We start from the raw sequence: 11,928 nt of genomic DNA, 5'->3' as shown, positions 1-11,928 counted from the left end.
CGCATTCTGTTTTCTATACTATCTTCTTTACTTTTCATTCAATGAGCAGTACATGCCTCCTTTTTACATCGCCTAGGCCAAGATGGGTGGATGATTCCATAGACTACTCCAAGTCGCTTCCACACCTTCCTATCTTTGCATTGTATCGCATTTTTGTTGTGTATTGAACTGATAAAAATTGCTAATAAACCAATGAGTGATGAGTGAGATAGTTGTCAGGTCACATAACGGACGAAATGTGTCTTACGAACCACGGCGCTTTGGGTACGGTAAGTAGGCGTAGAATACCGGCGACGACTAAAAAGGTGTTGGAACCTAACATAATAAGCTTCGCACGCAGATTTACCTGACTGAATGCCGACATATTTGTATAAAACTTGATGCATCGCGTAAATAGCTAGTTATAATAGATACCGGATCCGGAGACCAGTAATCAGTTGACGATAACTATAGAAAGTGACTAGTCACTTTCTATAACGATAACACTGATAAGCTATTCTATTCAGCTCAATAAACATGAATCTGGACTTAAAATATATAAATAGTAAGAATCCAAACCTAAATTAATATCCATCTCGTTGGAAAAAAAAGAGCTCACAGCTCATGCTGTCGCAGATCCACACCTTTGTCATGTAATAAATCAACCGTGACTGATGTTACCATGGTTTTGTAGACGCTGACGCTGACACTGGATTCACCGCTTTGTTGTGAATAGTCGATTTTGCGTCGAATCTTTACAGTTAGCAAGAGTGTTAAGTTTAATCAAGTGCAAATCGTGATCTCTTACGATGCCGGTTTTGAAGATCCCCATCGTACATAAATTCGGGATCATATCCCACAGCCAGAGGCTAGAATTGCAGGAACGATTGTTGCGGCAGAATTACGAAAAAGAAAAAGCTTCAACGAAAACATCGAAGAACTCATTCAATCCGCTCGAAGTGTGTGAAAAATTCGTCCGGAAGTATAATAATGGTACCATGAACGAAAGAGATACGTATCAAGCGGAAGCCCACAGACTACTTACCCACTGCAAAAGAAGAGCTGGTATCACTAATCAGGGTGAAGGTCCGAGGGTAGATTTACCGATGGCGTGGTCCGAGCTCGCGATACTAGCTCAATGCAAAGGTAAATTACAAGAAGATTGCCTCGACATTTTATGCAAGTCGCTGAATCATGCCCCCGTACACGAAGAGAACATTGCTACACTCTTTTTTCTAGCCGAGAGTGTTCTTTATTGGCTTCGCACAGATTCCGTGAATAGCAGACATTTACGCACCGCAGAAATTCGACTTTTGAAGCTCGGATTCTTAGTTTTTGTTCGACTTTATTACCATCATTTGTCAAACAATCTTACGGGATTAAGCGAATTTAAAATGAGGTTGTGCACTTATTTAGAAGGAGTAAAAGAACACGAAGATTTATACAAATCGTACCCAAGCGTTCTATTATCATTACGATTCATTACAAAGGTCGGAGAAATAATCACTGCCGTAGACTCTCACACAACACAAAATGAAATATCATCCAAAGTTAATATTCCTCAACAAAAATTACCGCAAATGCCTCTGAAACCTGTCATTTATAGAGCATTGCAAGTGTGGCATTGTAAAGACAAAAAAGTGGGTCTGAAACAAGCTTTGTTAGACATTATGCTATCCGCGAAAGAACTCTCAACCGAGAATTGGATCGATTCTTTATTCGCATTGTCCATATTCGGCGATGCAGCAAAGACTAACTTCACGATATGTCAAACTCTACAAGATGTTAGCCGAGGCGTGGACGTTTCTTTAAATGAAGTTTTCACGCCGAGAACTGCCGGCGCGTTATCCTCCCCGAGAAGAAAGCTACCCCGAAATGATACATTGGGAGAAACGGGTGAAAAAAAGGAAACAAGGGGTGAAGTTTTTCAAAAGATAATGAATGGAATGATAGCCGATCTTGACTCTGCAATCGGGAACAGACCAGTCTCCTCTACGAATAATGAAAGTCCAGTTAGAGTAGATAGAATCGGGCAGGAGAATCCAGTTAAAAACAGTGAAATTCCTGAATCCTCAACCAATCTAAAGATTGACGTTACCACACAGCCTGGTAACTCACGCAGGCCTACGCCAGCTGCATCAAGCCGTCTTAGGTCAGGACGTACAAATCCCAATACCCCTGATACAGTAATGGGCGAGAGAATCATCACAACCGGCATAACATCGTGGAGTTGGGAGGTCGCGTTTCAGTATTCTCAAATACTGACCGACATCTGCTTACACGGAGGGAACGCCGTGATCCAAAAATCCGCTATGTTAGGAAAATGGCTTGGCGCCGATGTGACAACGTTCCGAGCGGGCGCGCCTAATCACTGCATCGACAGTTGTGGTTTAGTCGATTTACTGGAATACAGGAATTCAAAAGAGATTCACCCTTCGAATCAGTTAACTAGTGATGATTCCAGTTGGTGCGTGCGTTATGGTGCGTTATCTGGTTTGTTGCACATTACTCACGCGCTGAAAGAAGACACGTTGAAAGAAGGTATGCGGTCCGCTGCCTGGTCGCTAATTGTGGCCATCCAAAACTCGCCTCTGTCGGAGGATCGAGTTTTAGAAGCATTACGAGCTGGTCAAGTTGAATATCCTTCCTACTACAAAACGAATGGTAACAACACGTTGAATATCTGGTCAAGAGTGTCGCGAGCTTTAATTGAACATTTTCTAGTCGCTGTTATGCCTTTTCCGACTGCTCCTTCTTCATTGACACAGCCAGCACCTTTAGCACCTCCCGGCAGCCGCCAAAGTGTGTCACGGAGCCATAATTCTAAAAAACAAACCCTTCCAGCACCTACAAAATCAATGCAATCATCCCCTAAAAAGTCGTGTCCAAATCGAACCACGTTAAACGAACACCTCGCCGTCACTACCAACGTAGACACGCTGACATTCGACTATCACATGAGGAATAGCTTGAACTTGGGTAGGGTCGTGGAGGATCAATGGAGAAAACAAATGATGATAGAGCACGAGCGGGAAGAGGAAGTCCGGTTGAGAGAATTACAGGAGAAGCAAAAAGAAGAGGAGCAGCGACTGGCTGAAGTTATTGAGAGAAGAAAAGAGAAACTGAAAGGAAAACCGACTCAGACTCTCGGCCCGTACCAAATTCCGCAATAAATTTGTATCAGATATACATATTACATATATTTGATAACAAATCATGAACATGACGCACAGCCAATCCTTTCCAAATGAAGCCAATGAAAATATATAAAATAAACGATCGCGACGGTATGCTCATTGGTCAGTTTATAGACAGCAGTACGTAACTTACATTTACTTGTAAATCATTGGGCGACGGTGTCACTGAATTTCACGGGTTAATTTAAACACATTGCATATTCCGGAAAATTTTGCCTGGCAAAATATAGTTAATTTTTCCAAGACATCACAAATTTGTGTAGTAAATGGAGTATCATGGAATTAACAATTTTGGAATTGGTAGACATTTTCGAGGGATGATTCTCACTAACGAATCAGTTAGTTTTGAAGCAGTGACCACGACCAGAGTTGGACAACTAGATAATTCTAGTAGTCTAATTAGACTAATAATTGAGCGAAATGTCGGTAATCTAATTATAATATAACTTCTGAAATGTTCCTATGCTGCCATTTTAATTCTAATCTAATGGTTTCCTGGAAATGCTCCAGGAGAACTGTATAGTGCGAAACGAGCCAAGCTTGCTGTACAGACATTTGCCGTGCTCGTGCTTATCAGAATTAACTTTGATTTGATATGAACTGAACTTGACTCAATCTCAAAGTTTTAGCAAATCCAGTAATTTTAATTCTAATCTAATCTGAAAACACTGTAAAGCTATAATTCTAATTCTAATCTAATTTGGAAAAATAATGCAGGCATAATCGTAATTTTAATGTGATTTGAAGAAAAAGTGTGTACTTATAATTCTGATTCTAATCTAATTTGAAAAAAAAACTGAAGCTATGATTCCAATTCTAATCTCATTTGAAAAAAAACGGTGTAGCTTTGATTCTAATTTTGATCTAATTTGAAGAAAATTGTGTTTTTATAATTCTAATTCTAAACTAATTAGAAAAAAATGCGTAGCGATAAATATAATTTGAGAAAATGTGTAGCTAAAATTATTATTCTAATCTAATTAAAAAAATGTGTAGCTATAATTATTATAATTCTAATCTAATTTGAGAAAAAATTGTGTAGAAAAAATCAAATTTTAATCTAATTAGGAAAATATGAAAATGTTCTAGCCGGCTCTTGCATGAAAGGAATTCCGACTCCCAATACAAGCTACTTTGAAAATAATACCATCCAAATGCGAGTCGGACATATATTTTTGCTATAGTCCGATATAAAAATATTGAATTATTGAATTCTGATGTAGAGTTACTGAAACAGTTAACGAATGTGTCTTAAAGTGCCGAAAATTCGTCTTTTATCGCACATTTGAATCGAATTTTTCCGAACATACCGAATGCCTTTCACCTCAATTTACTTATTATCTCGGACAGAGTTATCGATCGCAGAGGCACTGTAAGCGAAAATCGTTCATTTCGTCGACTTTCACCGTAGCACAGGGTGTAAACCGCATTTTCAGGTAGCAAATTGTGATTTCACACCCTTTCACTGGGTTTAATGCAGGGGTGGGCAATTCTTTTTCGCCGCGGGCCAAATGAGAAGCAAAAATATGTTGGCGGGCCGAGTCAGAAATTTCAGAATATCCAGCGTATTGATTTTATTTCTAAATTGGGAGCAGTGAATTACACGAATTGGTGCTCAGTGGATGTGTTGATATTGGGGAATGAGAAAGTGACGGTTAATTACCCAAAAAAACATTTCATTTGCCGTCATATTTTGAAACAATGTTAAACATGATATATTTTGAACTATCTTTAAAGCCCTATCCGCGTTTTTTTATCAATACCAGCCCCCATCGAGATGTCTTGTATACACTAATTAGCAACGCCTGTGCCCTAATCGCGCGAAGCGCGGGATTTGTTTATGATTCATGATTCAATCGGTCAATAATGTTGGTAATTGGAAATATATTGCTATATTCTTTAACCTCTCTCAGCCCACGTAGTGGTCTACTCAGTTTTACCGCTAGAGCTGAGTGAGGTACTGTCTTGGAAATATTCGGGAGGGCCCGTTGGTATAATTACTTTGTTACCTGTTGTTATTTCGTGACCACCCGTCTGCTATGTGAAATGATATTGAAATCGCCGAAGCGTACCAAACTAAAAAGACGACCCCCATTCCCGATTGGTATTTCTTCATTGGCAAATATTGCCTATGGACAATAATTGGACTTTGTGGTTTTCGGTCAACATACGGGCAGTCATTTTCAGCCAAGGTTTTCTCGCTGTCGAGCTTTATTCCCTTTACTTAGTTAATTTGATCAGCAGTTGCAATTGCAGTGCCTTCTCGGAATCCCGTGTTGGCCTAAGTTCATTTATCTCAGTGCGCATTACACAGACCGTGTAATGCGGAATGTGACAATGGCATCAAAGAAGGCTAGGTGACTTTAATTCTAACGGCATAACTTGCTACAACTTTCGTTTTAATCTGGATTAGGCATATGAGGTACGTATAGGCTGCGTAATCACGGTATGTTAATGAACACTGAACAGGCTTGATAGTAAACGAATTTCCGGTCCAGTTCATACATCGTATGGTTTTAGTCCACGCAGCAACATTGAAAAGTAGGTTTGATATTTTAAATTTCAAGCAGCCTTTCGCGGGCCGCACATAATCACTCGGCGGGCCGCACTTTGCCCAGGCCTGGTTTAATGACTCAAATACACCGATTCTAATGGAGATATATCCACGGGGTGTAGTGCATTCTGTTTTCCCCAAGAAATCCCAAACGGTGATGCACGTCAACAGCGTCCACCACAACCCTGGGTTATAGGGATAGGTTAAGTGACTACTTTTCACCCATTGCAAGGGTGTGAAATCACAATTTGCTACCGGAAAATGCGTTTTGCACCCTATGCAAGTACCGCTACCTGATTAAAACCCCACAATATGGTGAAAATCTGATAAATACACCACTTTTCCACCCATGGATTTACGGAGTGATGTCTACACTCTTAGTATAAAGGTGTGTATTCACACCTGTGAAATAGGGTGGGAATATACACCCATATTACAAAAAAACCGGTCCTACCTCAGACTTACACCACGGTACAAATCTAACACGACATTATATTCCAAATAATGCTCATACGTAAGGATCGTAGGAAGGTATATGCACGTAGGATATACAATTCTGAGTTAGGTCCTGTTTTCACGAGCCTATTTTTAGGTGTGAATACACATTCTTTTCGCTAAGATTGTGGTTACCCGTGAATTCGGAACTTGGTGAATTTGACATAAGAAACGTTATGTAACAACTAATACTATATGTAAGCGATTTATAAATATTGTATTAATAAATTCGAAAATGAATATTTCACTGAATATGAGGGTGAATTGTGGTATGCGGCACGTGGTATGTCTGTAAATTAATGTATTCAGGTTAGCGTTTAGGCTGGGGTTAACGTTTAGTTAGGGTTAGGATTATATAGGGGCCCATGGGTAGGGTATATTCACTAATTGCCGAATTGGCAATGCACTATTTGATTTACGAAAATTCGAAACTATTTCTTCAAAAGAAATTGGGTGATTTTCAGCTGTCTGCTAGCAAATAATATCCCATAATCGTGGCGAAAACAATCAATAGGTGTTAAAATTTGCATCTTCACGGCTAGGTGGACATATAGCTTTTCTTTTTTGGGCGAAGTTAAAAGCCGTAAACGAGAGACACTGCTTGGAATTTATGACAAAATGCGGGTTGTTGATTATCATCTTTGTTTGGCGATTACAATGCAAGTGGTTTTGTTCGCCGTATCCAAAAATCATTTGTGCATTACTAAATGCGGGTAAGTTTGTGAACAATTCAACCTCCTTTATATTGTATATGTTCTGTTCATGTAATAAATAAAAAAAACATCGATATTTTTTAATAGCATCTTCTCTCGGCCCAAGTGTGCCGCGAGAGTTTTATAACTTTTCTAGTTTGTCACAGCAGAAAAAGTTTGGGAACCACTGCCATAGTCCTGTTGTTAATATATCTAAGTGTTGTAATAATAAAGAATTAACGAAGCTACGATCGGGGAATTCAGTATTAATCCACCACAGCACCGACTTGCTTTCCCGGTGGTAGTAAGTTCAAACGTATCCTGTTCTCCATCAGTTGTCGTATACGTAAAGTCCGGGTCCAATATATTTTCATGGGTATATGATGTGTAACCGTCTCTGTCCGTTGCGGTTGTGAATACAAATGTACTTGATTCGTTTCCACTGTTTGAAACTTCCGTAGTATTTTGCTTTAATGTCGGTATTGAGCTGTTGCGGCTACTTTCTTCAGTCGATTCTGGCTCTGTTGTTGCTATAAACGTTACGGGGATATATTATACTGCAAGCACCCACTCGGTTGTAATGGTGGTCAAAGACGTTAGCGTTGCCGTAAGTCTACTTCATGTATAAGCCGAAATTGAAGAGTTATCAAGTAAGTAGTATTACATATGTATATGTAAAATAGTTTCTCACCCGTGAGCGTTTTGTTGAATGTCACACGCGAAATATCTGACACTTCAGTAGTAGGATTATGCAACGGTTTCAACTGAACTAATAGCTCAGTAACATTTACTGAGTTGTCACCTGAAATATAGGGTCTTGTCAACAGTGTCCGCGGTACGGATAACTCGGTACATTTATACTTACACCATTCATTGGTATCGATGTTCTTGAGACGTTCATCGTACGTTGATTTGGCTTTAGCGAAGCATTTTGCCGCCGCTTTGTCGCATTCGCAGGTGCGTTTCGCCACCTCTGTGTTATCATCTCCTAAACACCAAACGGATTACCCGGACAGCCTCTTTAGTCGGGAACGGAACAGAAGTAGAAATTGCCCGTCAAAAATTAGGGTTAATTCGGACACAGGGTCGCAATTCCTATCATTGGGCACAATAAACAGTACTTCGTTCATTTCAGCACAAGATGAGTGATTGTGGTGAAACAAAGTCGATCCATCCATTAACAATCGACAATGAACTCATATATGCCCACGACAGCCTTATAGTCGCTTTCACTTTGGTACAATTGCGTTTGCCTTCTCACAGTATGGCGCAAAAAGTTTTCTGTCTAAAAGATTCTAGCATTTAATTTCCTGCTGTTTTGTGGAGTAAGTTTATCGGGTGAAAATAGTCTTTCAGTTGACGAAGAATGTTCTATTACAACCCTATATGTGTGTTTTACACATTTATATAGTATAGTATAGTATAGTAATTCTTGTTTAGCATCGGAATGCAGTAGGCTACTGTAGCCTACAATACAAGATACAACTAACATGAAGGTATAACTATTGTACCTTTTATGCGATCAGTGCTAATTACTGCATATAACGCAGCTGCAATTCCTCAAATACGCAACAAGACAGCGTAATCAATGCGCTATCCGCCTTTACTCAAAACGGCGTAACGAACAATTGGTATTCCTCTCAATTCGGACAAAAGCGAGTGGAGCCAAAGTGTCCGACTAAGCGGAGTCGACAATATTCGGCAGAATCAAAACACGGACTTGTGAGGTGAGAAACGTCTTTGCATTTAACATTCGATTTCCTGTTTACACTAACACCGCAAGGAAGAATTCTCATCACGATCGTGACTTCCACATATTCTAGGCTTACCATATTTTGGAAACCTAAAAAGAGGACACTTTCTCAGAAATTTCAGACTTGCAAAACCGGAGAAGAATTCTCAAAAACCGGTGAATTTTTCCCACTTTGTGATCGGTTGACGAAAAAAAAAAAAGGTCATCAATACCGTTTTTTCTCCACATTGCCAGGTGGATCACTAGAAAAAAAAAGGTCATCTTTTCGCTCAGAGCTAAAATCACCCTTTTTCACTCCGAAATACCCGCCGGAGCTTCACTTCTGTGCTAATTTGCGGCATGTCACTCGCAATTCGCTCTAAATCTGACCAAAATGTTCATAAAAGAGGACAAAAGGGCGTCCTCCGAGGACACTTTCAAAAAAGTCAAAAAAGAGGACAAATCCTCTTAAAAGATGACGTATGGTAAGCCTAACATATTCGATCGGTCTTCATGACATCATGCATATTGCATCCAAATGCCGAGGGGAAGCATTGATTCTATCCTATACACTCATATAATAACAATGTCATAATCCCTTGTAGATATGGATGTGTATTATCGTATAGGCATATAGCTCATATTTCGACATCTAGAAAATTTTCCAATTTTCCGAATCAGATTATAATTAGAATTACAGCTACACAGTTTTTATTTCAAATTAGATTAGAATTAGAATGACTGAATTCGCGACATTGGATCAAGTTCCGTTACTACAAAATCAAAGTTCATCCTTATGAGGACGAGAAGAATGGCAAATGTCTTTACAGCAAGCTCGGTTCGTTTCTCACTATACAGTTCTTCTGTAGCATTTACACGAAAACCAGAGATTACATCAGAATCAAAATGTGAGCGAGGAAACATTTTGCGAATTAAAATAGAATAAGATTACCGGCATTGTACTCAAATTAGTCTAATTATAGTCAACTACAATTATCTAGCTGTTCAAGTTTGTCATTTGGGAAGATTTGTCCTCGTATCGCAAGAAACGTGAACGGTCCTCCGAGGACGGTAAAATATGCCCGAATGTCCTCTTTCTTTCTCGTTTTGAGTTACTTGCTTATAGGCTATACTTTCAAAAATATGAGAAGTTATATATATTTTCAAACAATTAGCGTACTGTAGCCATCGAACATGCTGAATGGTCGGTATAAAACAGGTTTACCAACAAATTGCGATGTCGGTTCTACCTTCTTTGGTTGTTATTTAAAACATTGTTCGAAGTTCTCTGTAACATTTTATATGCATTTTATATGCGAGGATTTGTCGCAATTTTTCTGGCGCAAGTTCGAACTTAACAGACCTACTATTTGAATCAATTTCGACCATCTTCCCGGTTGCATATAATTTCAATGATATTTCTTGTAAGTGATTGCACGAGCTCGTTAAAAATGATTGCTTCTTATTGGCAGAAACTAAGTATTCATGGGTTGAATCTGAAAAATAGGTTTGATTAGTTGTTTTTGTGTCTGTTTTGTAACTTTTTCCTGCAACTAGCAAGGATATGTAATACATCATCCAACTAAAAACGTAACAATTCTACTTTCGTTATATTTGCTACCAAAGGATTCCTCTTTTTGGGGCGGAAAATATGGTAAGACCATCAGTTATATTATTAAATTAGGGTTACCATACGTGCTCCTTCCTTCAGGAGGATTTGGTCTCCTTTTACAAGAAACTGAAAATGTCCTACGATTAGATTACCCGTATTCCCGCTCGATTTTAAGTTTTTCGATTTGTAGAAAAGAGTCCTTACTTCCGGATATCAAAATAGGGCAACCCTAATGTTACGTCTATATGCACTATGCATACCGCACTCGATATCTCCGTTGTGACAGGTGTAATTGTACGAAAGGCAGAGCACTTGGCCGCAAAACTTCACTTTCATCCACTCCGACCAACCGTCATACTTCACGTTTTCCCTTGCTTCGGTGTAGCACTTGTCATGCACGTAACAGCATCTATAAATGCATACATGGCAGAGGCTGTCATTGAAGAATTAGCCTATTTCGGCCACGTACAGGGGTATCGCGGCCTTATACAATAACGGGTAGCAAATACGTGAGTAGTTTGTTCTTACCGGTCGGTTTCATCTAAGGATTGACCATTTCCTCCAACACCACAGTAGCACCCGTAATCTCCGTAGAGTTTGAGCACCATCGCGTCTGGTTGATAGCACTGGATCAATGAGTAAAACGATGGCGCATCTCGTCGCGTCCGTGACAATATCAAACCTTAACAGGTACAAACAATCTGTATGGTCAGACGGACATTTAGAGGCAATATCTTATATAAGGATTGTCATTATACAAATATACATAGAGGCCAACTGATTTCTCATAATGTCGTAGGTTTTAAAGTATCAATAGGCGTATAAATCGTAATTTAGGCGTACGTTACACTTACTTCTACCGGCATCTGCATTTCCTTGCAAATCATAAATATAAAGTATGATAACGGTGCAGACGAAATCCAACCTCATCTCTCCTGTTGCGAGTCAGATTTACGGACCGGATTTACCTTTCTCACCCTATTACGGTCTCAAACCTTTTCGGTTCACGGTATTCCAGTGAACAGTGAACACCCCTTAGGCTCTCGTGCTATGAGTGAAGGTATCGGGAAGTGAAATTGGAGCTTTTGTGCCTCTCAGCTTGCGGCGTTGCGGAAAGGTACCGCACGAACCATGTACCGTACAGTGAGTAACGTTTCTCTCAATACCAGTGTAATTATACTCATTTCCGATTCTTAGTAACTTGCACTGTCTGTGCCAGGGTAATGATACTATGGCATGCTAGCTAGAGCTAAGTGGGGCTTTATAATTGAGTCATTGAATTATTGAATAAGGCGTAGCGTAATTAGCAGAACGGACACTCGCACAGTTACGTCGACTGGACTATATGACGAAAGAATAGTGATAGAAGTAGGCTATGTGCTGTGCAAATGAGCAAGTCCTTACAAAACAACATTGTTTTATAACGTGTGTAAATGCAATGAACACTGAGCTATATAAATGAGCATATGGTATTCACTATTGATGATCAAAGCAGAAAGCGCTATGAAATATGATAAAGCGAAAATCGCCGTCGTTTCGCTAATGTATTCTTCGCAGGACACGACGTAGGCTACTTTAGTAACGAATTTATGGACCTCAGTACTCATGGAGGCCTACCCAAGACCACATAACATTTATATCCATGTTCTTTGCTCAAGACTACCAAA

The 11,928-nt window shown here is 39.5% G+C and overlaps 2 protein-coding genes across 3 annotated transcripts; one reads left to right on the top strand and one right to left on the bottom strand.

The window, feature by feature from the left end:
- Positions 1 to 673: 673 nt before the first annotated feature.
- Positions 674 to 3,269, top strand: LOC145450400 (transmembrane protein 232-like). Its single transcript, XM_080328925.1, has one exon. The coding sequence runs from the start codon at positions 789 to 791 to the stop codon at positions 3,150 to 3,152; it is 2,364 nt and encodes a 787-aa protein (XP_080185051.1). The 5' UTR covers positions 674 to 788; the 3' UTR covers positions 3,153 to 3,269.
- Positions 3,270 to 6,808: 3,539 nt separating this feature from the next.
- LOC145450434 (uncharacterized) lies at positions 6,809 to 11,329 on the bottom strand. Of its 2 annotated transcripts, none has more exons than XM_080328960.1 (6): positions 11,116 to 11,329; positions 10,790 to 10,943; positions 10,522 to 10,670; positions 7,783 to 7,905; positions 7,609 to 7,719; positions 6,809 to 7,447 (listed from the first exon to the last, which is right to left on the bottom strand). In XM_080328960.1, the coding sequence occupies exons 1-6, from the start codon at positions 11,189 to 11,191 to the stop codon at positions 7,131 to 7,133; spliced, it is 930 nt and encodes a 309-aa protein (XP_080185086.1). In that variant the 5' UTR covers positions 11,192 to 11,329; the 3' UTR covers positions 6,809 to 7,130. The 2 variants fall into 2 exon arrangements, with proteins under 2 accessions (XP_080185086.1, XP_080185087.1); XM_080328961.1 differs by having other exon boundaries at positions 7,783 to 7,902.
- Between the last annotated feature and the right edge of the window lie 599 nt (positions 11,330 to 11,928).

The sequence above is a fragment of the Botryllus schlosseri genome, chromosome 11 (assembly GCF_051294905.1).
Source record: "Botryllus schlosseri isolate E-star chromosome 11, Bs_hap1, whole genome shotgun sequence".
Lineage (NCBI taxonomy): Eukaryota > Metazoa > Chordata > Ascidiacea > Stolidobranchia > Styelidae > Botryllus > Botryllus schlosseri.
The sequence above is the reverse complement of the archived record's forward strand: the minus strand, read 5'-3'. Positions and strand labels throughout refer to the sequence as shown.

Coding starts and splice junctions, on each gene's coding strand:
- LOC145450400 (XM_080328925.1), top strand. CDS start 789: ATGCCGGTTTTGAAGATCCCCATCGTACATAAATTCGGGATCATATCC.
- LOC145450434 (XM_080328960.1), bottom strand. CDS start 11,191: ATGAGGTTGGATTTCGTCTGCACCGTTATCATACTTTATATTTATGAT. Junction 10,671..10,789: donor TCCTTAGATGAAACCGACCG/GTAAGAACAAAC, acceptor ATGCATTTATAG/ATGCTGTTACGTGCATGACA. Junction 7,720..7,782: donor CATCGATACCAATGAATGGT/GTAAGTATAAAT, acceptor CCTATATTTCAG/GTGACAACTCAGTAAATGTT.